The 26,827-nt window shown below is 38.2% G+C and overlaps 1 protein-coding gene across 1 annotated transcript; it reads left to right on the top strand.

Moving 5' to 3' along the window:
* The first annotated feature begins 1,438 nt into the window (after positions 1-1,438).
* On the top strand, positions 1,439-26,310 carry LOC115928747 (receptor-type tyrosine-protein phosphatase kappa-like). The gene is made up of 25 exons (XM_030996606.1): positions 1,439-1,460; positions 3,302-3,433; positions 4,912-5,205; positions 6,073-6,378; positions 6,891-6,961; positions 7,534-7,765; positions 8,031-8,260; positions 8,834-8,903; positions 10,022-10,115; positions 13,182-13,264; positions 13,610-13,845; positions 14,088-14,175; positions 15,756-15,832; positions 16,704-16,740; positions 16,940-17,037; positions 18,379-18,527; positions 18,977-19,112; positions 19,625-19,774; positions 20,901-21,000; positions 21,605-21,669; positions 22,328-22,456; positions 24,270-24,395; positions 24,715-24,866; positions 25,491-25,626; positions 26,032-26,310. Exons 1-25 carry the CDS (start codon positions 1,439-1,441, stop codon positions 26,308-26,310), a joined length of 3,492 nt encoding a protein of 1,163 aa, XP_030852466.1.
* The last annotated feature ends 517 nt before the right edge of the window (positions 26,311-26,827 follow it).

The raw sequence follows: 26,827 nt of genomic DNA, 5'->3' as shown, positions 1-26,827 counted from the left end.
TTCATGTGACGTCGGTGCCCATGGTCGTACATGTAACACACGTAAGTCTTCAATATTCTATCAATTGTGCTCAAATTTTAGTAGTGAGATAAATGTACCTAGGAGGCGTAAAAGTTATCATACATGTACATCTGCAATCCTCAGAAATTATAATTATACCATAATGTAGCTGGATTTATGAGTGTGGTCAGGCGCAACTCAGTGGAGAAGGAGAAGGAAAAGGAGAGGAAGAGGAAGAAAAGAAGAAGGAGGAGGAGGAGGAAGGGATGGTGGTGGTGGTGGTGGTTGTGGTGGTGGTGGTGGTGAAGATGAAGGAGGAAAAAAAGAGGATAAATTTATAAGACGAAATTATTGTAACATGTACAATGTTTCTTTCTTGTATTGTATTTGACCATCCTGTTTTTGTGATGTGTTTTTAAATTTCTATTACAGTATGTACTGCTGGTACATATGGTCCAGGATGTACACAGACATGTCACTGTGCAGGCGGTGGTTCATCATGTAACATCTATAGTGGAATATGTACAGGTGAATGTCTGACTGGCTGGTCTGGGGACAACTGTCAAAGTAAGTCATGGTCAACAACGAAAACAAATAATATGACAAAATGCTTTCCTCAAATAAGATAAATCAGAATTTTACTTTTACAATATATCTTTGTAATTGTTGTTATTTTGTTAATTTCTAACCCCGATGCCTGCAGGACCTTGGGGTGCCTGTACTATACCCATTTGGAGTAAGATAATTCACTATTATATAATCACTGGAGGTTATATAGAGGAGATGCATGCTTTCCATGAATACTTGAATCTCTCTAGTGAAGACTCTGCTAAATTCAAGAATATGTGTAATAATTTAAATGAATAGTTTGGAAATAAATCTTTTTTTTGCAAAAGAAGCAATCTGATTTTTGTGAAGTCCACTTTATATTATTTGGTAGTAGTACTTGCTAAATTGTGATTTCTGAAATATTTTCTTATCATCCCCAGTTCCAGATGAATGTGAACACGGTTACTATGGATCTCAATGCACTGATAAATGTCATTGCTTGAATGATGAACCATGTGATAAAGATACTGGAGGGTGCCCTGAGCAAAAGTGTGCACTAGGATACAAAGTACGCAGTGTCCAGGTCATATGTCAAGGTAAAATACTATTTTTCAATAAAGGGTGTTTAATTTTCCATATCACTTTCTATTTATATAATAATCTCCAGACTACACACAACATGTACATCAAGTGTGGCGCAGTGTGCTTGATACACCAGGATTGTTTTATGTACGCATGTATGAGCACTCATAAATCCATGTACATGTATATATTGGTCATATCAACCAGATATATGTACATACTGTAGTGCTGCGAAAGTAAATACAGTATTATAATGTTTACTCTGTAGGGGGATTCTAGTATGCAAGTATTGACTGCTTTGTTGGGCATGGTTGAAACTGTTGCCCAAGGTGATTTTGAAGCTGTACACAGTTCAGTTGATTAGATTATGACCTCGAAAATCAGGAGTCATTATTTGGTGTACCGAACTTTTTTCCTGTCATTATCCTACACTAACCAAGTTCTTAGCTACGACCCTTGACCCAGCAGTGACCTGACCCTAAACCTTAACTAAAACCAATCGCGACCCGAACCCTAAACCGTACCTTTGATGAAATACAGCCCAAAACAACTGTCCCAGGAGCAAACGTCTGATAACCATATCCTCAGCTCTATTCTGTAGCAGAGACTGAGAGAGAGAGAGAGAGAGAGAGAGCTGTATCCTAGTTGTGACTAAATGTATTGTCTTAGAATAAAGAGTTGCAGCCAGCATGGTGGGCTGTCCACCTGAAAGTAGTAATCAAGAGAACAGCAGATCAAGAGGAGGTCCCTGAACTGCTGGCTGCCATAGATTTCTAGTAGTCCTGGGGCCCGTTTCTCGAAACCGTCATAAGTCTAACTTCTTGACTATCCCATTGAAACATGTGTTAATTCTATAACACACGTTTCAACGAGATAGTCAAGAAGTTAGACTTATGACGGTTTCGAGAAACAGGCCCCAAGGGGAGTGTTTCACAGTGACTAAGATTGACTTCAAGTCGGACTTAACTATACTGTTACACATGCGTCGGCTTTTAAAGCCGGCCCCGGAGGCTGCCTCACACCTGCAATTTGAAGCCGCCTCGAGATCATCAAACAACTGTTACACATAATCTCGGGCCCGCAATTTTGTGTCTACACATAGACCGGCCTCACGTCGCCTTTTCACATGCTTACGTTGGGGCGCACACCAGAAAGACAGAAAGAGAAAGTGATAGAATGATAAAAACTAAGAATAACATAAAGAAAGGTGATAGAAGGAAGAAACAAAGAAATACATAAGGAAAGACAGAAAGAGAAAGTGATAGAACGATAAAAACAAAGAATAACATAAGAGAAGACAGAAAGAGAAAGTGATAGAATGATAAAAACAAAAAAAATAACATAAGGAAGGACGGAAAGAGAAAGTGATAGAATGATAAAAACAAATAATAACATAAGAGAAGGTTATAGAAGTAAGAAACAAAGAAATGCATAAGGAAAGACAGAAAGAGAAAGTGATAGAACGATAAAAAAAAAAGAATAACATAAGAGAAGACAGAAAGAGAAAGTGATAGAATTATAAAAACAAAGAATAACATAAGGAAGGACGGAAAGAGAAAGTGATAGAATGATAATAAACAAATAATAGCATACGAGAAGGTGATAGAAGTAAGAAACAAAGAAATACATAAGGAAAGACAGAAACAAAAAGTTGATGTTACACATACGTCGAGCCGCCTCCGGGGCCGGTCTCAGTCCACTTTCAGACGTATGTGTAACTGGGTTCAAATGGCAGGCCGTTCATGCCACTGTTTGCTCTCTCATTTACTGGCGTTTGTCTCTCAAGGGACATACAAATCATGGTCACAAATCTACAGAATTTACATTTTTTGATAATTCGATATTGAAGGAAAAGATATTATCTTAAGATCATAATGGTGAGAGTAACCAGTGGCATGAATGGCCTACCATAGTTTAGTCCTACTTAAAGTAGCGATCTTGGTCTTTGTGAGACACCCCTTGGACCTTGAATTGTAAAATTAAACTTAATCAGAAGAACATCAGCCAAAAGAAAAACGAATAATTTCACATGATTAAAACGATTTGATTTTTGTGTTTACAACCCTGTTTCCAGTAGACCTCGACCAAAGTTATCTTTGCCTTTAGTATTCTATAATAATCGTTGACCAGATGTTTCCAATAAACAAGATTTTTGTTTTACTTTTTTCAGAGTGTGAAGGGGGTACCTTTGGCTTGGATTGTCTTCAGCAATGTCATTGTGCTCAAGAGGCTTGCGAGACGAAGAGGGGTCTATGCAATGGACAATGCCTTGATAGCTGGATTGAACCGTACTGCCTTCAAGGTAATTATAACTAGCATATTGTATTCAGGCTTGTCTCCTTACATTTTCAGCTGAAAAAGGTTCAGATTAAGACCAATCTCAGAGTGCATATGGAGCTATGTGTGCGTGTATTTCATTTCATTTCAATGTTATCCATATCCATAATTGTATCAAACGAATTCATTTTCACTGGCAGCCTGCCTTAGCAACACACGGAATTAAGAAAAGACTTAACTCCGTTTCGTTGGCAATCGGCCGTAGACGAAAGACTTCATGCATGGCTGATTGTCAACGAAACGGAGTTAACTCTTTTGACAATTCTGTTTTTTACTACGGCAGGCAGCCAGTGAAAACGAATTCGTTTGATAAAATTATGGAAATGCAAGCACTACTTTAAACATACAGAACTGTGTCACTCCTTGCTCATTTTTCGTGATTGAGGTGTCATATGAAAGGGCAAAAACTCAACTTCCTAGAAATGTGATTTTCTCTTTGAAATTCAGATATCGTCCGCCAAATGACTTTTGAGTTTCCTCTCTTCAAATTTATTTAAATCACTCATGCGTGAAAAATCAGATGAGTTGCATCAAATGAAAGAGATGGATCTCAGCTTTCCAAATATGTGTCATTTATCAATTATAAAAGTGACTAAGTTATGATAAAACATCGATAATTATCGGTTTCATTTTTTCTGGGACGCACTGTATATAATATGAAAAGAAGAGGGCCAACAAGAGAGCCTTGAGGCACCCCACAGGTAATATTTTTAATTGATGACTGGTTATTTACAGATGTGTATTGAGTTCTGTCTGAAAAACCGTTCAAGGGGCTTCCCTCTGACACCGTAGTGAGACAGTTTAATAAGAAGAATGTTATGGTCAATAGTATCGAACGCCTCTGAGAAGTCTACAAATAAACCGTTCGTGTGGGAAGAGTTATCAATTGCACAAATTATTTTATTAATGAGTTTTAACATAGCATGACTTGTGGAGTGTTTTTTCTGAATCCAAATTGAACATCACTAAGTAAATTGTGTTGTGTAAGGAAATTTATAGTTCGTGAATACACAAGTTTTTCTAACATTTTGGAAAAAGAGGTAAGTAAAGAAATGGCCTGTAATTTCCCTGTTCACGTGAGTCACCTTTTTTTAATACAGGTATTACTTTGGCTCTTTTCATTAAAAAGGGTACGCCACCACAATGAGGTGACCGAGTTGCCATCTTCTATTGCTGCAGACATGTATATTTTTATTCAATGTTCTGTACTTTCGCTGTGATTTTGACAGGGATATCACGGTTATAAGCAATTGGTCATTCTTTCTAATACAAACAAATCCATTCTTTTATTTTTGAATATCACGATTGGTCAATGTTCTATAAAGTACATGTATGATTTTTTTTCCTATAATGTATTCTCGGTAAAATACATAAGGCAAGCAGATTTTGTGTGCAAAATTGTGTGTATTATTTAATGCTTTTTCTTTTCATGGTTCTTGACAGGAATATCCAGATTAGTTCCAGTGAGAGTGAACCCATACCAACCATCTAGCTTCACATGTTATGTTGAGGGTATCCCACTTCCCGATGCATCCTCAGTTGATCTTTACAGACGTACTGGAAGCACCAATAACAGGACAGGAATCACCAGGAGATCTACCACTGTCTCAGGGTCAGAACGAGCTGTTGTCTTTGATGTTGATAGTGTGTATCCACTGGAATCTGGGGAATACGTTTGCTTTTTTACTTTTGAAAGTAAAAGCTCTCACAGGACGCCTGTTACCAATGCAACCTATGGTGAGCAAATTGTGTGACATCGCTTTACTCAAATGTAATTCTGTGAGATACCTGTTTAATAGAAAGCATGACATCACTCTCTTTAAATGCAGAATCATTCTCAGTCAGGCTCTCTGCATACCGGGTTACAGGGGATTAATAAGTTTTGTTGTTGGAGGCTCTGGCTTCTGGACTTTCATGTCAAATGAAGAGGCAGGCACATGCCCTCCCTCTCCATAAAATATCAACCACAATAAAAACAACAACAACAATTACAACAAAAATTGTTTCAACATCAATGACAATCATAACTACACCACAAACCACTACCACAATAACAACAGCCACATAAAAAACAACCATTTCATCAGCAACACCAGTCACAACAGCTGTAACATCAACAACAGACGTGTGTTGCAAAATATGTGTGAATTAGCCTTCTAGTAGTACTGACAAATGGCTGAGCCTAGGGGGCATACTGAATAAACCAATATCTACTAAAATGAGGACATGGAATATCTGTTGTTATATTGATACAGTTGTTTGTGCAGGCAAGTCGCGTCATATACATTAACCCGTACATAGGCCCTACATGTGAGTTAATTAATACACTTTATATTTTAATATTTAATAATGGTAATATTTTGGGTTTATATAACACTTGATACATCTACAATGTCTTAGACTGCTTTACAATGTATTATGAACCCTGTCATTGTACTCAGGCTCGCTCAAACACAACGTATTCACTTTCTCCGTATCATATAATTATATGGTAGCTCTGTAAGATGTCAGTATAGTATTCATGTGTACTTTGGTAAATTTTATATACATATTGACTTGATGGAAGAACCTAGTATTATTGTCTCTTTTTTTTTTATTGTTCAGTTCTGCCAGTCATTGAGAATGCACCAGTTATAGTGAGCACCACGTCAACTACAATTGGTCTTCAATGGAACGCATGGTCTGCAGAAGACGACATAGGTGATCCTCCTCTGGTAGGATATGATGTCTTTGTCGAGAAGGATGGTGACTGGTTAACGGATCAGAGAGTAGAGCAACCCACAGCATCAGCCATCGTTAGTAACCTGACACCCGACACAGATTACAGGCTTCGTGTGGCAGCAGTGAGGGAAGGAGCAGGTGGAACAGGACCCGAGTCTCCTAGGAGCGACACAATAAATCTCTGTAGAAGTAAGTATTATACTCGGGAGGAAAATACTTGGTGATGGAGTTATACACCAATTCAAACATTTGTTTACAGGTACATTGTTTTTGCATTAGTAATTGATTTGTGCATTTAGATGTACATTTTGGATATTTATGAACTTTTCATTGATTGAATGCACTTTCCATCGAAAACTTTAATCTATCTAGTTTTTTTAGTAGAATATGTACAACAAAATGTTGCTTTTTTTCTATTCCATATATTTCGTTTTTTAATTGTTGAACCTTTCTAAATTTTGACACAAAAAATTTCCTCTACAAAATACGCATTTTCAAAAAGAAAGTTTATAGTACCCTTGACTGTGTTTTTCCCAACGGTAGTTTCATTTTGTTAACTCATTGACATTTGATTTAAAGCCACATGAAGAGTGTTTGTTGAAGCAATGCATGATTTTACCATGACCTACATGTACATGTAATGAATTCATCTACTATAAGTCCAAGCCATTTAGTATCTTGTGTATACTTTTAAACTTCAGAACCCAGTGCTTCTCCAACTGGACTACAAGTTTCAGCCATGAACCCTAAAGAGCTAGAGGTGATATGGGAGGTATGAACTGTTTTAAGAATAGCTGTTTGGTCACTTAGTGAAATGTAGTTGGATGTAAGGGGTTGTCCAGAACACAAAATGCATAATTGTTAATAGTCACAATTGTATTAAATAGAGGTAGAGCTGCACCCTTATGATATTGAGTTGGTAAATATCTCTTTTACCTTGATTACACCTGATTTTATCTAATATTTAATTACATTAATTATCAAACTCACTTCAATATTATGCCTTTGGCATTCTGGATGCTTTTTTACTTACTTCTCACCATTTGACTAAACAAAATAATTTGGATTTAAAAACAGGTGTACAAATTTCTCTGTTTGCCAGTTAAAAGTGTGAGATCAAATGGAGTTTGATTTTATTTCACAGAGCAAATAAAGAAATGTCTTGTAGTCAAGAGATTCTTGTTCTGCAGAATGCTCCATCATATTGATTGCAGCATCCTTATAAATGTGAAAAATTGTAGACAAAATATTCTAACATCTTGTAGTTTTGTGTATAAGTGTGAAAGTAGCTTCTTTTATGTGGTTGCGATGCATGTACTATGTATTTGCACCTTTATGTTTCAGCACCTCCCCTCGGAATCAGCAGAATGCAGGAGTGGAGTGACCCATTATATGATCTACTACGCTCCAACTGGATCAACTTCTTCAAACTCTATCTTGGTTCGTAATGACACAAGCTCTTACACGTTAGAAGGGTTGGATACTTATTTGGACTATACCATTCAATTGACTGCATCAAATAAAGACGAGGAGAGTGACCGGAGCAGTGAGACGGTCAGCAGAACACTTGAAGAAGGTAAGACTTCATCAGCTAATTATCTTGGATTCTTCAAAGGAAATATATTGATATTCCGATAGATAAAGTATTGAAAAGATGAGATGAATGAGTTTTTAGCTTGTTAGCTCTTATAATATTTTTTAAATCTTAACCATTACCCCCCCCCCCCCAAAAAAAAAAAAAAGAAGAAGAAGAAAGAACTTGCAATCCATGTATATTCACACCCTTTCATACAAATTGTATACTAGTTTGTTTATGCAGAATTCCTGCTTTCCCTTCACAGTTGCACCTAGTCCTATCAATTTGGCTATACCGCAGAGTACTACAAACTCCTTCACTGTATCCTGGTCTACCCCTCTACCACCTAACATCAATGGTAACATCCAGAAGTATGTCGTCCGCTACCAGCAAATTGATCCCGTTGATGGTGACTATACGTCAGAGGAAGTATTGAATGGTGCGTTTGAACATACTGTGGTCGATCTGACAGCAAAAACAAACTACTCAGTCCAGGTAATACATCTATATGTATTAATATGAATGTATATATACCACATATATGAATATTCTAGGCTTGTGATTGGTCAAAACCGCAGGCATAAAGTTTGCTATATGGACTGCTTGGTAGTGTAGCAAAGGAATATGATTGGGGATACCTCTATATGAACTTTAGCATACAATGCAAGGATGCAATACAAGCGCATGAACTTAACAATCGATGCACGCAGAGGACATTTATAAGCACTTGTGTCTGAGAATTTACGTCACCTGGCCTCTGAAAGGACAACTAGAGATGAGCTTTTTGAGAACTTACACTGTAGGATCTGTGTTGATAGAACATAAAAGAGCATATTCTCCGTTTGGCCATACTCTGTTTATGAATTGTGTCGTTTTACATGCAACTTGAAAGGGCAAAAAAGGTACGGTGTTTTTTAAAAGTGTTACAATATTAAACAGAACATGAACAGAGCAAGTTCCTTTCGGATAAGTAACCTGAGATTTGCGCTTACGTGGATGATAAAATTTCAAGAAAAAGGTTAGATGTATAGAATTATTTTTGTTATGATATCAACATTTCTTATATAGGTACAGACTGTTAATGGAGCTGGTTCTAGTAATTGGTCAGAACCTGTGACTGCTGAGACGATACAATCAGGTAAGAGCAGTATAATGCTGATTAATGTTGTGTTCATACATGTGTATGTAGCAGTGATAGTAATATAACGCATATGAAATTATAAGGCTTGCTTTGAACATTAGAATGAACCCATTCCAGTATCTTCAACACCATTGCAAAATCAACTCAGGGCAATTTCAAAACCATTGGCATATCCCATAGAAAAGGTGATTGTATTATACCAATGCTTCATTGCAATGTTCAGATGTTTCAGGCTAATAACTTTGTTATTCGTTGCTCATTTTTCCTGATTGAGGTGTGTCACATGAAAGGGCAGAAACTGAACTTTCTAGAAATGTGATTTCCTCTTTGAAATTCAGATACCGTCCGCCAAATGAATTTTTGGTTCCCTCTCTTCAAATTGATTTGAATCACTTATGCGTGAAATATGCATTATATGAGTTGCATCAAATGAAAGAAGAGGATCTGAGCTATACAATTATGTGCCATTTATTGATTATAACTGTGATTAAGTTATGATAAAACATCGATAATTCCCGGTTTCGTTTTTTTCTAGGACGCACTGTATATTCATAACACTGCAACAACTATTCTATTGACATCCACCCTTGGCCATACCCTTACAGATGTGAAAATGCTGTCTAAAAATAGATGGAACAAAATCAACGAAACATGCACACATTTTGCAAATATAATTTTACTGTCCAGCTTGACGCACCACAGGGTCTTCTGGTGGGGTTTAAGTTTCTCTCATCTTGTCATATATTCATTTAAAGCGTCAAAACTGAAATACAATCGCGACGGTTTTATGCGATTTCCTCCAACTTAGCAGCGCGTGCTGTTAAAAAATGTTAGGCGTTTAATCAAACTGTAAAGAGGGATGTCCATTCTGGTATTAAGTTGGTTTTAATGGAAGCAGAAAAATAAGAGGGACGGGTCAGTGAACATTTGATCAAATTTCGATCAAAAATAGAAATTGCGATCAATCAAACACAGTTTTTCTTTGCTATTGGTGGCAGAATGGTCTTTTTTCCATACAGGGGTTGTAAAAAATAATATTTGAACATTTGAATTTTCTTTGGGAAAATTAAAGATTTCTGATTTCATTCTTCTCTTTCGTTTGATCCCAAATAAAGGTCCTGTTAAACTGACAGCTGGGGTAGCCGTTGGCGCCATTCTGATCATTTTGATTATCATCATTGTAGTCATCATCGTGTTCAAACGACGAAGGTTTGTGAACTATTTTCTATTTTCAGTCATGATTATAATGTTCATGTACAATGCTGTCACTTTAATACTTCTATAGTAATTATACAGTAATCCCCTGTATACCATACTCTCGATGTAAATGAACTTTTTTATGTACGGACTTTAAGAACAAGCAGAATAGGGAAATTTGAAAATAAATGGCTATCTACATTCTGATAATTCTCTATTCCTTTCTTCAAGGAATACTCTACCGATGAAATATTTCTTTAAGTTTGATAGTTACCAGCTCTCGTAAATTTCTCTTCTGCTCACTTATTCTTCGCTTTTCGTCTTTTGCATTGAAACCGCAGGCGCGGATCCAGGGGGGGGGGCCGAGCGTGCCTTGGCCCCCCCCCCCGCAAAAAAAAAAAAAAAAAAAGGAGAGAGAGAGAAGGAAAAGAAGGGAAAGAGGAGAGAAAGGGAAAAAAAGAATATGAAGAAGAAAAGAAAAGAGGGAAGAAGGAGATCGGGGGGGGGGGAGGACTCCCCCCCCCCCCCTCCCCCAGCAAACCTAAAAGAGAGATAAGGAAGGGAAGGGAAAGTGAAAGAGGAGAGAAAAAGAAAGGAAAAAAAAGAGAATGAAGAAAGGTAAGGGATATCAGTTGCAATTTTCCCGCCAACAAGGTGTAGATCGAAGGGGGGGGGGGGGGGGCACTGGCATACTGATAGGGGAGGGGGGAAGTTGGAGAAATAGAAATCAAACGTGTTTAATTTATAGTTCCATAACGGTGGTTAACAAATAATGCTGAAATGAGATGATTTTCCTCACTTCATGCGTTTGTTGGAAAATGACAAATTCCTAAATTTACAGCCAGGCAAGAAAATGCTTCTTGAGATGCATACATATCAGGGCCCGCGGAACGGCGGGGATCGGGATCCTCGAGCCCCTCCCCCCCCACACTTTCTTTGAAAAAGTATATTAAAGAGAAATAGAAAGAAAGAGAGCGAGAAAGAAAACATAGTTAACTGCCAGTGTCACATTAATTTTATAATGGGGTATCAAAATATGCTCATCTGACCATGATTCAAATTAATGCCTAAAATCCTAAGGGCTCTGCCCCCTGGATTCCACCTAGGGCCCTAAGGCGGGCCCTTAGATGCTCATATGACGGTCATTTAATGCCTAACACCCCTGATTTCGGGGGGCTCTGCCCCCTGGACCCCACGCCAAATAGTGTCCTACTAGTGTCACAAATAATAAGGTATCAAAAATGTTCATCTGACCGTAATTAAACGCCTAAAACCCCTGAGCTTCTGGGGGCTCTTCCCCCTGGACCCAACCAAGAGCCCTTAGGTGGGCCCCTCGATACTCATCTGACCGTAATTGAGTGCCTAAAACCCTTGAGATTCCGGGGCTCCGCCCCCTGAACCCCAAGCCAATTACTGACCTGCCATTGTAACAATTAGGTATCAAAATAATGCTCATCTGACCGTAATTTAATGCCTAAACTCCTGAACTTCCGGGGCTCTGCCCCCTGGACCCCGTCTAGGGCGCTAAGGCGGACCCCTGAATGCTAATCTGACCGTAAATTAAAACCTTAAACCCCTGAGCTTCCGGGGCGGACAAGGTATCAACATATGTTCATCTGACAGCAGGCGCGTAGCCAGGGGGCGGTGGGGTGGTCCCCCAATAAACGCCGGCCAAAAAAGAGAGGAGTGTAAAGGAAGAAGACGTAGGAGGAAAAGGGAATAGACAAAGAACATATTTGAAATTCAGACAAGGATTAAGAGTCGAGAACGGTACAACGAATCGTCTTCTTTCTTTAATGATTTAATAAAACGTCAAAGCTTCCGCGCTGCGCGCGGGGGAGGGCAGGGGGAACTTAATTCAGACGAGGATAATTTTCAGGAAAGGTACAACGAATCGTCTTCTTTCTATAATAATTTAATGAAACGTCGAAGCTTCCGCAATTCGCGCGGAAGGGGGGGGGGAATTGATTTAGACAAGGATTAAGAGTCGAGAACGGTACGACGAATATTCCTCTTTCTCTAATGATTTAATGAAAAGTAAAAGCTTCCGCGCTCCGCGCGGGTGGGGGAAACTTAATTATTTTCGAGAGCAGAACAACGAATCGTCTTCATTCTCTAAAAATTTAATAAAACCTCGAAGCGGGGGGGAAACTGAATTTAGACAAAGATTAAGAGTCGAGAACGGTACAACGAATCGTCTTCTTTCTTTAATGATTTAATAAAACGTAAAAGCTTCCGCGCTTCGCGTGGGAGGGGGGGGGGGGCTGAATTTAGACAAGGATTAAAAGTCATAACGGTACAACGAATCGTCTTATTTCGCTAATGATTTAATGAAACGTAAAAGCTGTATTCAGACGAGGATTATTTTCGAGAACGGTACAACGAATCGTCTTCTTTCTCTAATGATTTAATGAAACGTACAAGCTTCCGCGCTTTGCGCGGGAGGGAGGGGAAAACTGAATTCAGATAAGGATTAAGAGTCGAGAACGGTACAACGAATCGTCTTCTTTCTCTAATGATTTAATGAAACGTAAAAGCTTCCGAGCTTTGCGCGGGAGAGGGGATGAATTAAGACGAGGATTAAGAGTAAAAAACTGTACAACGAATCGTCTTCTTTTTCTAATGATTTAATGAAACGTAAAAGCGGAGGGGAAAAACTATTTTTAGACGAGTAGGCACGTAAGGAAGGGGAAGGGGGTTAGGGGGTTGACACTCCCCCCTTCGGTTTTTTATGTGTGTATTTTGGAGCAACCCCCCCCCCCCCTTTTCTGTGATTTTTTTTTTTTTTTTTTTTTAATTAAAAAAAAAAAAAAAAAAATATGCCAATGGCTGACCTAAAAAAGGTGACCTTACCCCCCCCCCCCCCAACGGAACAAAATGTCGAATTTTCAAATTTCGAGACCAAAAAAAAAAGTGTCCTCTTCCCCCCCCCCCCCCCCCCCCCGCTTATTTAGCGGCTGGCTGAGTCGTTACGATTTTTTTTTCGGACCCCCCCAAAAAAGTGGGGCCCCCCCCTAAGAAATCCTGGATCCGCGCCTGTTGAAACCTTTGTTTTTTGGCTCTCTTTCTTTTCCAAAGGAATGATAGTAATCCGTCTAAAAAAGAAAACATCGAGGACCAATTTCAGGCACCTTTGGATTTTCAAGACACGCCATTAAAAGGTAGGCCTATGTTTTGATAGTAATTAATGTGATCAGGTAAAGAAAAAACTATAATCCTGAAAATAGCATGGAACGACGTGCTAATGGCAACAAAGAGACAACATATTCTAATTTTTCTAACCCCATAGAATTCTTACAACTCAATTATGCCCTTCCCTGATTCATAATGTCACGAACAAGACAAGTTTTTGGAAGAAATTTTAAAAAGTTTCAAGTGTAATGAACTAAGGACTTCTTTGGTTATTTGCAGTATAGGCTGATTCTGCGTTTTGCCACCCAAGGACTTTTCCTCCAAAAAAAGGATTAAATTGACTTTTTTTTCTGTTTATGTATGTATTATGACAGGAAATGACAACATTGGACACGCCTCCGTTTCGAACCCACACCATTCACCTCCAAGGAGCACAAGACCCAAACCAGCTGTAGCCATGAAGCCCTTTGTACGGGAAACGAAGTCCTTAGACCTCGATTCAACCGATGGATCTCCCGACAGGTCTAGCAACAAACCGATACCCCTGGCTCAGTTTCCTGCTTTCGTCAACAAGAACAGACACACCGCGCTCTTCTCCGAGGAATTTCATGTAGGTTTAATGAAGATCATTTCTATCAACAAGAAATATGTCTTCTTTTTAGTGTTTTGCGCTGAACATATTCTTTTAGCACTCAAATGTGTGCTACTCGCAGACTTAATGTCTTCCTGTGCTGTTGAGAACACCGAGTAGCGAGACTTCATCTTTGTTTGTAGCGTTTTCTGATTATATTTGTATATGCAAAATTTAAAACAATAAACTGAAACTGCAATTATATTTCCTTTCTCTTCTAGGATTTACCTGGCCCAAACATCTATCCTCAGACCGTGGCTCAAGAGGAGATCAACTTCACGAAAAACAGATACAAGAATATTTTACCATGTGAGTTTACAAACTAACAGGGTCTTTATTATGTTGAATTGTTAGGGATAGCTATAAAAGTTTGCTTTAACAAAGCTCTAGATAATGTACTTATCGTTGTCCGGAGGCATTATGTTTTCTGGTTGTCCGTCCGTCCGTCCGTCCGTACGTCCCGTTCTCGTGATCGCGTTATCTGAAGAACCGATCGATGGATTCCTGCCAAACTTTGGTTATGTATGTATCTTGCAGAGCCAATGAACTGATTAGATTTTGGGGTCACGAGGTCAAAGGTCGAAGGTCACAGGGCTCATTATGTATGCAAAAACAGCTCGTGATCGCGTTATCTCAAGAACCGATTGATGGATTCCTGCCAAACTTTGGTCATGTATGTATCTTGCAGAGCCAATGAACTGATTAGATTTTGGGGTCACGAGGTCAAAGGTCGAAGGTCACAGGGCTCATTATGTATGCAAAAACAGCTCGTGATCGCGTTATCTCAAGAACCGATTGATGGATTCCTGCCAAACTTAGGTCATGTATGTTACTTGCAGAGCCGATGAACTGATTAGATTTTGGGGTCACGAGGTCAAAGGTCACAGGGCTCATTATGTATGCATAAACAGCTCGTGATCGCGTTATCTCAAGAACCGATTGATGGATTCCTGCCAAACTTAGGTCATGTATGTTACTTGCAGAGCCGATGAACTGATTAGATTTTGAGGGTCATGAGGTCAAGGTCAAAGGTCATGTGGCTCATTATGTATGCAAAAATAGCTTGTGATCGCATTATCATTAGAACAGATTGATGGATTCCTGCCAAACTTAGATCATGTATGTATCTTGCAGAGCCAATGAACCGAGTAGATTCTTGGGTCATGAGGTCAAAGGTCAAATGTCATGGGCTCATTATGTATGCAAACATAGCTTGTGAATGCATTCTCATTAGAACTGACAGATGGATAACTATTTAACTCAGGACATCTTGCAGAGCCAATGAACTGAGTAGATTTTAGGGTCATGAGGTCAAAGGGTCATATATGTATATGAGAAATCGCTTGTAATCACCATATTCTGAGAACCTGTTAATGGTTTACAATTGAACTTGAATTTGAAAAATTTCTTCTGTTTTGGTTTGTAAACTTGCTCTATGACGGAGGCATCTTTTTCGACTGCGCGCAGTCAAAGTTCCATCTAGTTTTGATAATAATAGTTTGCAACTGTAGCGCTGACTGCAGTGGATTGCAGTGGAGCACCACAGTTCATTTGATTTACAGTGTACCAATGTATGTACTGATGTATGCTATCAGTTCCATGTCATAATTCTTTATTTAGAATATGAGTTTTCAATAATTCTTCCGTAAAGAGATGTTGCAAGTTTTATTACACTCTCAATAAAAAAGTAAAAGAGTTTTGTCCGTTGTCAAATCTCTGCAATTGAAACCTATACAGTACTTTTTTATGTTAATGTTTTGACTATAATTTGTTTGCTACTCTACCGGAAACCGACAACGAAGATAAACGACGAAAATTGCATGAGCAAAGAACTTTATGTTAAAAGCTACTGGCTATTTTTTTCTCCAAATATCCTATCTTTTATTCAGATGATTCGGCGAGGGTGAAGTTAGAAGTCATCGACAATAATCCTCATTCCGATTACTTTAACGCTTCTTACATTCCCGTAAGTAAGGTGGCATGTATCAATTTATCTATACATTGATTTATAAATATATTGGGTGGTATTCTCTTAAGTTAAGCCGGGACTAAGTCCAGACTAAACAAGAATTTTAGTTCGCACTTCTATGGAATGCTAGGTTTCATCTTCCTCCTTCAATATTCATGACAAAGATAATCTACCAAGGACTTTGTTGAAATTTAGTGTATACTCATATTATCTTTTTCTTCCTATTTCAGTGCAAAATTAATTTTTTGGACACTTTTCATTGAAGGATTAAAATAATCTGTTCAGGGTAAATTAGTTCACAACAGGCACTCCATAAAAGTGTGAACTAACTAAGCACGCGCTAACTTAGTACGCGCTACCGGAATACCACCCATTGTCATTACAATGTACTTTTATTTTAATGTTATAGAGTGGTTTGTCGTTGAATGAAGCGTCCAATATGAATGATATGAATCAAATCATTATTAACAAAAACTTTTAAAAAAACTTTGAAATATTAACAGGATGTAGCTTGAGTTGACGGACTACTTGAATTAGAAAACACGTTTCCTTCGCTGGATCTTTACACAATCCAAACACACACACACACACACACGCACACATGCATCCACACACACATACTCACGAACATCACACATGTATAATGGGAATCCCACCATCGGTTGAAGCTGCAATATAATTCCTCATATGACTTGAATTTTCTTGATCTTCTTTTATGTTCGATTAAAAAGAAGAACAAAATTGCCTACGGGAAAGCAATGCTGTAAATAGAGACTATCATTTTCCTCAAGCCTTGACATATGTATAGTTTCATTTTGATCTACTTTTCATTATGTAAACTATTATTTTTTCTTTTCTTCACATACAGAGTTTTGACAATGACAGGGCTTACATTGCATCACAAGGTATGTCCACTCTAATTTTTACGTCACGTTTACCAAGTAGTAAGTTATAAATACAAATCGTAAGACGTATGGATTTCGGTTACAATATTTCAAGTACAAATGTTTTATTCTTGTATACAAACACAAAAAAGTCGTCATTCCCATAAAAACAATGGAAACTTTGGTTTTCCGATGAGCCATAATTTATTATATTTGCAAGGACCGAACAAGGCCTCTATGGATGATTTCTGGAGGATGGTCTGGCAGGAGAATGTGACGACTATTGCCATGGTAACGAAGCTGAAGGAAGGAGATAAGGTCAGTCAATAGTATTTTCACTCGAATGTTAAATTCAAAGAAAAAAAGTCAGTTTAATTACTAATAGTTCACCTTTAATATTTGTCTTCATGAATTCTCAACACTTGGATTGCTAGCATTCATTTTCATGAGAGTTGCCAATGCTTTTATCTAATATCGTTTCAAAGTCTGTTATATTTTATTATGAGGGTCATCACTGGACATTCCTGACCACAATCGCCATAAAAACTATGTGAATCTCAAATTATCCTGATACTCCAATTCATTAATGACTGAATTTGTATCTTAACGTATACACAGATTTATTGATCGTGAGACCCTTATTCTATGCTGTAAAATTGAACAGGAACTTAATATAACCCATGAAGTTAAACGCTGATATTTACATTTCAATGCTTTAAAAAGTGTTGCTCAATGCAGATAGTACAAAGAGTTATCTAGGAAAGACGGATAATTATATAATTATACTATGGCTTAGTCGTAGTGGAGTAGTTTAAGCACTTGACATGAAATACAAAGGTCGTTGGTTCGATCCACGACACCGGTACTGATGTAGTTGGCAACTCGTTATTCTACATTTGCCAATCAATATCCAGGAGAAAAATGGGGACCTGGTGAGATGATGAACGCCTTTTTGTTAGTAATTGCTAGATGCCCTCACGATGACCATGTGGTAGAAATAGTCGCCAAAGAGTGAAGATGGTGCACATCGTGCTTGAATGAATCTGATACACTGGGAAATAATATGTGTGAAGCGCTCAGAGACGGTATTTATATCAAGCCCTACATAAACCCAGATTATTAAAATTATTAGTATTCACATAATAATCATATATTATTTCTGCTCCAGATTAAAGCGTACGGTTCTGTAATCTGATTATTTTATGTTTGGTTGCTTGAAATAGATCAAATGCGGTAAGTACTGGCCTAATATACCAGGCGATTCGGTGAAGTTTGGAAATATCAAAGTGGAACTGGAGTCACTGGAAGCATGCACAGGGGGAGTTAAAAGGAAAATGACGATGAAAAAGGTAGGCAAATATGTCATCTGCATATGCATTGCTACATCACATTTCAGGAATTAATTCCTGATGTCTTCCATTACCATGAACCAGTCGAATTATTATAATGAATATGAGTGAACCATCCGTCCCCTTGGACAATATCTATGAAAACGGTACTGCAAGTTAAGTCATTAATAGAAGTTTTTTTAAAGTTACTTTATAAATTATGATTTCATTAAGTTATTTTAATATGATTCATGCTTTTTTCAGAGCTAAGTTCTGTGCATTAAATTAATTCACTTTCACTGTGTATGACATGTGTTGTTCTCCTAACCAGGGGGACGACTGCAGGACCGTAACTCAGTTCCACTTCACAGAGTGGCCTGACAAGGGTGTTCCTAAACACACCTCATCACTGCTCAAGTTCATCAAGGAAGTCAAAGCTGATCATGGACAGTTCACTCATCCTCTGATCATTCATTGCAGGTAGGCTTAGTGGTCAATTTCACCTAGATCAAAACAAGTACCACAAACATCATCGTCAAGACCTTCAAGAAATGAACTCTACTTGTGATACTTTTTTTGTATTGATTTTAGAAATCATGTTCGGATTACGCAACATGTCATCGTAATGCTCGCTATAAGAAATAATAACATAATCAGAATATAAGAGATTTCAACAGCATATCGTAGACGAAAAAGAGCTTCCTAAAATAAGTTTGTATAATAATCGGGCTTTACTACAGCGAAACCTGGGTTCCCACACTCATGAATTTCAATTGACATTGCGTGAATATTTTGCTGACTTTTGCATTATCGTTCAATAGCTAGTGTGCATGCACATCGTTAAATCCGGAGAGAATGCGACTTTGTACTTTTAAAAAAAAATCAATAAAATGATGACTGATTAGTTGATCATTACATTTTCTATCCAGTGCTGGTGTTGGGCGAACAGGCGTGGTGATCAGTATTGATAGCGTCGTAGCTCACGCCAAGACAACTAGAATGGTAGATGTCTTCAACTTCGTAAAGAACATCAGACAGAAACGACCATACATGGTCCAAACACAGGTCAGTTACCTCTCAAATCATACACCAACTGCTGCTGCAGTTTGACACACAAACTTTTCAGTTTAGACACTGATAGGACCGACGGAATTCAACGTAAAGTGCTTTTGCAGAGATTGCCATATGATTATTCTACACGACATGATGTGAAATTAAAAACAGTATCACTATGCATATACATGTTAACAGCATTTTGGGGGGTCAAGTGTACTTTCTTGATTTATAAAACATACTTTGTATGGAAAATTTTGAATGATTAAAAATCCTTTAAAAAAAAAGGAACGTGTTGAAAATTTGCTTGTTTCTTCGCGTTGTTGATATTAAACAGGATATTCTCAAAGGAAATGTGTTTAATATCAAGAACCTTATAAAATTAACATAGGGCACCGCTTGTTCTAATTTTTAATTTTGTTGTACATGTTCCGTCGTATTTCGTAAAAAATATAAGATATTTTAGTGGATGAGATGGAATTGATACAAAATGTTTGAAGCTTTCGTTCCTTACATGAATACAGGAGCAGTATGCCTTCATCTACGGGGCTGTCCTGGAGGATCTTCTCTGGAGGAATACCCTGATCCCTGTCGTTCATTTCACTGATCATCTACAAGACTTACACTCTTCAGGCGATGGACGTGGACGGTCCAAGATGACCAAGGAGTTCCAGGTAACGCATCCCAATCATTAATTCGATAAATAATGAATGTCTACTGACAGTAACGACTTTAGTTCTCTCCCCGGTATTCTACAAGGGCAGGTCCACACCAGAACTTTCTTTAGTTCTGTCTCCATCTCTCTCTCTATATATATATAGCCTTCTTCTTCTTTAGCTGTAAAAATGAACAACTTCTGACCTTGATCATAAGCCATGTAATGGTTCCAAGTCAGTTCATTGTTCACTTTCCTCTAGAAAACCTGAAAGAAAGAGAGAGATATGGATGGGGGCATTATATCTTAGTTTCAACGAAACTATTTTTCAGGAATGGCCTCGGCCCAGTGGAAACAACTCATGGAGAAAGAGAAAATATCCCATTTACAAACCAGCTCTTGCGCTCTTAAAATGGAAATGTTAGGGATGTCGTGATCCGTCAAAGATAAACTCCAGTTCTGGTAAAAGAAAGAAAATTAATTCTCACAGAATCAAACGAAACTTACACTGAATGTTCAAGAAGTTTTGGAAGAAAATGTATACTGGCTGAGTAATGAACATAGAAAGACAAGGATATCAAGGTAGTACTAGCCCCGACACCATGTGTGTTGTCCCATATATAGCTTTTTGTGTACAGTGCTTGTTACTTTGCCAAGACGCTGCCAAATTTATTATGATTTTGATGACTTCAGAACCTTGCAGTGCACACTAATACCTACATGCTACATGATCAAATGTTTCTGATCCATTCCACACCTTTTCTTTCACAATGCAATCGCATTACCAGAACTCACCTTTATCTTTAATCACTGAACTGTAATTCAAATGAATTGTATTTTTTCGAATGTCACTCGCAGCACTATCTAAACTTAGGTTTAGTGAATGAGTACCTACTAAGAAGTAACAGTAATTCCTTGAATGCTTTCAGAACCTTGAGACAGCTAGGCTAAAGCCAAGATAATAATGTGATTCCGTTAACACCTTGAAGATCCCTTGGGTGGATAAAATGCGCAGAATGAACGTAGCTAATATTAAAGTTGAATCTATATTTCTGCATGCGCGAAAAATATGCCAGAACTAAGGCTGATGATTATCAACGTAATTCGTGATGTAAACTAAACATCATATTTTCTGATTAAATCAGACTTTGAAGAGCCTCTGTCCAGATCCTCCGGCTTCTCAAACAAGATCAGGACGCACTCGAGATAATCACCCCAAGAATAGATACGGAAACAACCTACCATGTAAGTAATGTTAGGATACCAACAAATACACACACACACACACAAACAAACACATACACACCATTTAAGTTCAATCATTTTCGTCAGTTGACATAATATGTAAATCGTAGACTCTTGACAAATGAGAAGTAGAACGCCGTGGTGAAATGTATGGCAATGTCGTGAGCAAATGAAATAACACCACACGGGGATCCCAAGATTGTCAGGAGACGGTGCAGTTAAGACTGGAATGGTGTAGGGGTTGGGGGATACCCAAATCTTTGAGTCCGTTAAATTCAATTCGAAGTCGGAGAGGTGATATCACATAAGATTTGCTCCTAATAATAATAATAATAATAATAATAATAATAATAATAATAATAATAATAATAATAATAATAATATGTCTTGTTTACCCAGGGTAGCCTCATCAGTATTCATACTGTTCTCCCTGAAGGCCCTGCAATCATATTATTACCCCAGTCATCGGATTCAGACTTACCTAAAATCCAATATTGCTATCAAACAATATGAAAGACTACTCGTACTTGTTTTATTGTAAATGTTGGGTTGTAGTGTAGCGTAACGCTGTTTGAAATGTTCTTTTGTTTCCATACCATTCTAGTGCAGAGGAATCGTGTGATACTAGACTCCCCAGATCATGATTACATCAATGCTAGTCAAATGAAGGTGAGATGTTCATTCAGTATTGATAGATTCAATTTACACATGTAATTTAGTGTCAGAAAAACTGAAGGATTAAATGACATTGAAACCGTTTACATCTTCATTTGACTCGTGTTCAACATAAGAAACTGTAGACCCATTGGGCGTTGGCAATAACCATGGAAACATAATGTGCTAATATAGGTATTATTAATATGATTGATAATTAGCACACAAAGTATGTGTTTGTGTGTCCTATCATACTTTAGTGACTTGTTTTATTACGAAAGCTTCCAAAACGAATTTGACAACAGTAAAATGCGCGGTAATACATTGATGATATTCCAGTTTCTATATTTTAATAAAAGTGACACTGTGGATCGATTCATACCCATTAAATGTACCCGCACTGTCGCCATTATAATATATAATGTACTATGGAAGATATTATATAAGAACTGTTACGTCTTTTATTAACTATCTTGGAATAAAACTTGATTGATAGTCATGTACGGGGTGTAGGGTGGGGGTGCAGTTCAGTAAGTGAGCCCCTCTCCGCCTAGGGTGCCCGTGCTTCGAATATATTGACAGCTCTTATAAAGCCTTTCATGACAATGGAAGTAGGTGGCAAGGGTCTCATGTTGTTACCGGATATTGTATTTATTCTTCCCTCATCTTTCAGGGGATCCACTGTACCTTCATGACAACCCAGATGCCACTGCCAACCACTGTGTCTGATTTCTGGTCTCTGGTCCTCAACTATAAACCATCCACTGTCGTCATGCTTAATGACAAGAGCCAAAACGACAAGGTAGTAGTGCGAGTATATGTCAATTTTTAAATAAATTGTATTAGTTTAAGTTTGGGAGATTTAAAGACCTTGCTATTTTGTATTGCTTCTTTTGTTTTTTGATACGAAATAATCCATATACTTAACATGATGAATGTTGAATTCCCATCAGCGGCGCAGAAGGGAGGGGGTACCGGTCCTTTGTTTGAACAACCCAATTCGAGCTCCTCCCTGGATTAATAGTGTTAGTAGTAGTAGTAGTAGAAGTAGTAGAAGTAGTAGTAGTACAATACAGGAACCAAGTTGCCAAGAATGTGCACAGAGCACGTTGTGAGTACATCAACAACATTATCGAGCAATCCTTAAGGACAATCCAAAGTCTTTCTGGTACTACATCAAGACATGTCGATCGGAAAACATTGGTATTCCTACTTTGCGTACTCCATCTAAGCTGTGCGCCTCAGCATTAGACAAGGCAGAGACACTGAACGACTACTTCCAGTCCGTCTTTACTCCTCACCAGCTCCACTCTCTTGTACAGAAAGGATATTCTCCTTTTCCAACTACTGGTCACCTGCACGTTCACAGGACCGGTGTCGAGAAACGCCTCCAGCAACTGGACCCTTCAAAGGCCAGCGGACCTGATGAACTTCCACCGAAGCTCATAAAGCTGGTAAATCGCGAGATTGCTTCTCCACTGTCCTTGTTTGTCAACAACCACTCAATCGACAACAGCCGTCCACGGCTGGTCCTCCATCCTTCAGCAGCGCAACCAAGCTGATATAATCTTCTTGGAGTTCAAGGAGGCATGCGATCGAGTACCACACCTTCTCCTGTCGACCAAACTTCAGTACTACGGAATAAGTGGTCACAAAAATGCTAGAGCAAGTACAAAGAATTGCGGCTCGCTTTGTGTACCGTGATTACAGATACACCACATCACCATCGGCTCTTGTGGCAGCTCTAGGGTGGGACACGCTTCACACACGTCGAATCCTCGACTAATGCACCCTTCTCTACAAGATCCATCACCGTCTTGTCTCCATACCTGCACCAACTATTGTCATCCCTGCTACATACTTCGGAGGACACGACCACAACCTGAAGTATGTAATTCCTGTTGCAAGTACTGACTCCTTCAAGTTTTCATACTACCCGAGAGCAATGAGGATCTAGAATCATCTGCCAGGTTCAGCAGTCAATGCAACAGGAATAACCAACTTCAAGGAGGCTGCTCTACGTACATCAGAATGATGCAGCCCCCTGTTCGTTCCCACATCATATAAGCTTACTTGCTTGGTTCTTACTTGCACTGGACTTAGCATATTTTACTCTAAATTAACGAGTGCTTTGTCCACACACCATTCCTGCAATTCAGGACACTCCTTGTAGTTACTCGCCTCACCTACCATCCCAGTATAGCTTCCTGAGTGAGCTGCCAAATGGATTACCCAACCAATTACCAAGGTAGTAGTAGTAGTAGTAGTAGTAGTAGTAGTAGTGGTGGTAGTATAGAAGTAGAAGTAGTAGTAGTAGTAGTACTAGTAGTAGTACTAGTAGTAGTACTAGTAGTAGTGTATGAGTAGACTTTAATGGATAACTTGGTTAGCATAAGGCTAATCTTCACAGTGTTCAGAAGGCTCATTTACAAACTAACATGGCTAAAGTGACTAGTAATTGCAATTCAAGAAACCTGTGGCATTATTTTAAAAAAACTGTAAGAGCGAGAGATATAAATGTAATAGGTCAGGAAAGGAGCGAACAGAAAAGGAAGGACTAACATGTATGTATGTGTATGAACATTTAACGATAGCCTTGCCTCTCCTCATTCTAGAGCTGTGCACAGTACTGGCCTGATGCTAACTCGGTTCAGTTTGGATCCTATTCAGTTTCAACCTTATCAACGTCATCTGATGGGGACATGACCATTCGGCAACTGAAAGTTACCAGAAACTCCAAAGTATGTCTTATTTCATATATTTCCTTTACGACACAGTGATTGTTGAAGAAGAGACTGTGAATTTAGATGTGATGCCCTCCGTTTTTACGGATCAAGAAATCTAATATTTTTAGCGAACCGCATTATGAATTTCAACCAGAACAGTTTTTCCAACCGGGCGAACTGCGACTTGATGAATATCTAGCTTTTGTCAAATATTATGGCAGTTGAAAAGCAATAATTTTTGGTAGAACGCAAAGATAAGATGCAAAACTGTGACCGATTCAAATATGCCTTATACATCCATTTCCACGGATCGTTTTGTTTCGTTTTCTTTTAGACGAGTCACACCGTCACTCAGTACCAGTTCCATGGATGGCCTAAACATGGATCAGATCCACAATTAGGGGCTAGGTCGTTGATGAAGCTCATCCGTGCTGTCAAAAGTTCCACTAACAAAATGAATGAATTCTCCATTCTTGTCCATTGTTTGTAAGTCTAGGATCTTTTCAATGCTTACTTATCCTAAACAATCGCAATTGGTGCAAAGTCCACTGAAGCAGGATCGGTCCATAAATACAACAGCAAAAATTAGCTGTATTTTTTGGAAACCAAGGCAATGATTTAAACATCTTTGAACTCATATAAACTTTTAAAGGTAAAGAACAGTATTGGAAACGCCCCAATTTCAAAAAATGAAATGGAAGCTCTTATTACCACTCATGTGAAAGAATATGTTTTGAATAATACATGATGATACAAAGATTTCCGGGAAATATTTGGTAAATTAGTTTATCTAAAAACGCACGTGTCGCGCAGGGCTTGCTAGCAGCAGTTAATGTATGCAAAGTGGATTCCATCTTTAGAGATACTATTATATAAATCAGGTTTATTAAATAGTAAGTAACCAGGGGTTCTAAAAAAAAAACATGCAGAAATTGAAATGCTTTAAAATCAAGGGATATCCAGTTGCGAGAAATGTATTACTATAAACGAAATTTATTTGATTCAAGTCTTAATAATAATTTCGCCCAATAGTCTTTGGTTATTTGTCTTTGCTTATTGTACCTTGATTATTGTACTTTTAACATATTTACATTTTGTTTAACATTAAAGGAGTGGTGCTGGGCGAACAGGTGTGTTTTGCACTGCTATGGAGTGCATCGCTCAGATAGCTGAGGGAGATTCCGTCGATATTTTCCAGACAGTCAAGATACTGCGAGCTGACAGGATGCAGTTCGTCCAAACTGAGGTATGCAAAATTATTTGTAATTTTATCACACAGGTCAAATTACTCCTGTAATAATAAATAAGAAACATGAACTATGATGAAATATCATCTGTAATTACAACATTTAAATAGTATTCCCTTGTTGTACTATGGTATGCAGCGGTAGAAGTTAAATTGAAATAGATATTTGAAATACATTGATCGGAGTCAAATCTATGACTGTTTTTTCTTCTATTTTACATGTGAGGAATACAGCCTCTAAAGGACGTATTTTAGTTCGAAAATATATTCGTGTATTTCCCTCATTTTACAGTATCATCTTTATTCTATTTTGTTTTTAAATCGTAATCTTCATTTCTTCATCCCTGTTTGCCAACGAATATCAAGTAGTTAACAAATATAACCTCCCCATACAATTTTATATAGGAGGAATATGCTTTCGTCTATGATGTCATCCGTGAATACCTGCACACTGAAAACTATGAGCAGCTTCCATACCCGATAGAGGACCACACGTATGGCAACGTAGAAATCGACTACACACTTGAACCGGAAAAGAACCCGTATGAGGTCACAGATCCGCAGGAAGCAGGCGCTGCCGCACTCGTGTATGGCAATGTAGAGACTGAGAGGAGCCAGGACAGACCGAAGCCAGAGCCTCAACAACCGTACTCTGTATACGAGAACGTTGCATTTGATTCTTAAATTCATATAGTTTTTCGTTGTTTGAATGGTGCTCTGTATACGAGAACTTTGCATTTGATTCTTAAATTCATATAGCACTGCGTTGGTTGAATGATGATCCTGAAATCTATGGATGAAACTGTATTTGTAGATATTTTTGGTTGTGAAGTATTTTTGTTTTAACCTTAGAAAATAAAGTGGAACTACGGAAAATTTATTGTGGAGGTGTCGTGGTATACGTGGTTCATTCACTTGATTTTCAATCTAAGGGTTTAGGGTTCGAATCTCAGCCCGCCACTAACATCATATGACAAGCCATTAATACACATCTGTACAGGTGCATTGTTTTTGGTGATGGAGTGAATGTTCTTTAAGCTTATGAAGTACATAGTTATGATGTATTAAAATGTCTTAAATGTAATACAAAGTTTTGGCATGGGGTCATGAATTTGGTTCAAATGAACATATTGGGAGCATATGCGATCTTAAATAATTCAGTGATCGTTGACGCCGTTGAAATCGAGTCTAAAGTTATACA

The sequence above is a fragment of the Strongylocentrotus purpuratus genome, unplaced genomic scaffold (assembly GCF_000002235.5).
Source record: "Strongylocentrotus purpuratus isolate Spur 01 unplaced genomic scaffold, Spur_5.0 spur5_scaffold_3, whole genome shotgun sequence".
Taxonomy (NCBI): domain Eukaryota; kingdom Metazoa; phylum Echinodermata; class Echinoidea; order Camarodonta; family Strongylocentrotidae; genus Strongylocentrotus; species Strongylocentrotus purpuratus.
The sequence above is the reverse complement of the archived record's forward strand: the minus strand, read 5'-3'. Positions and strand labels throughout refer to the sequence as shown.

Coding starts and splice junctions, on each gene's coding strand:
- LOC115928747 (XM_030996606.1), top strand. CDS start 1,439: ATGGTTGAAACTGTTGCCCAAG. Junction 7,766..8,030: donor CAGCAGAACACTTGAAGAAG/GTAAGACTTCAT, acceptor TTCCCTTCACAG/TTGCACCTAGTCCTATCAAT. Junction 15,833..16,703: donor TTAACGCTTCTTACATTCCC/GTAAGTAAGGTG, acceptor CTTCACATACAG/AGTTTTGACAATGACAGGGC.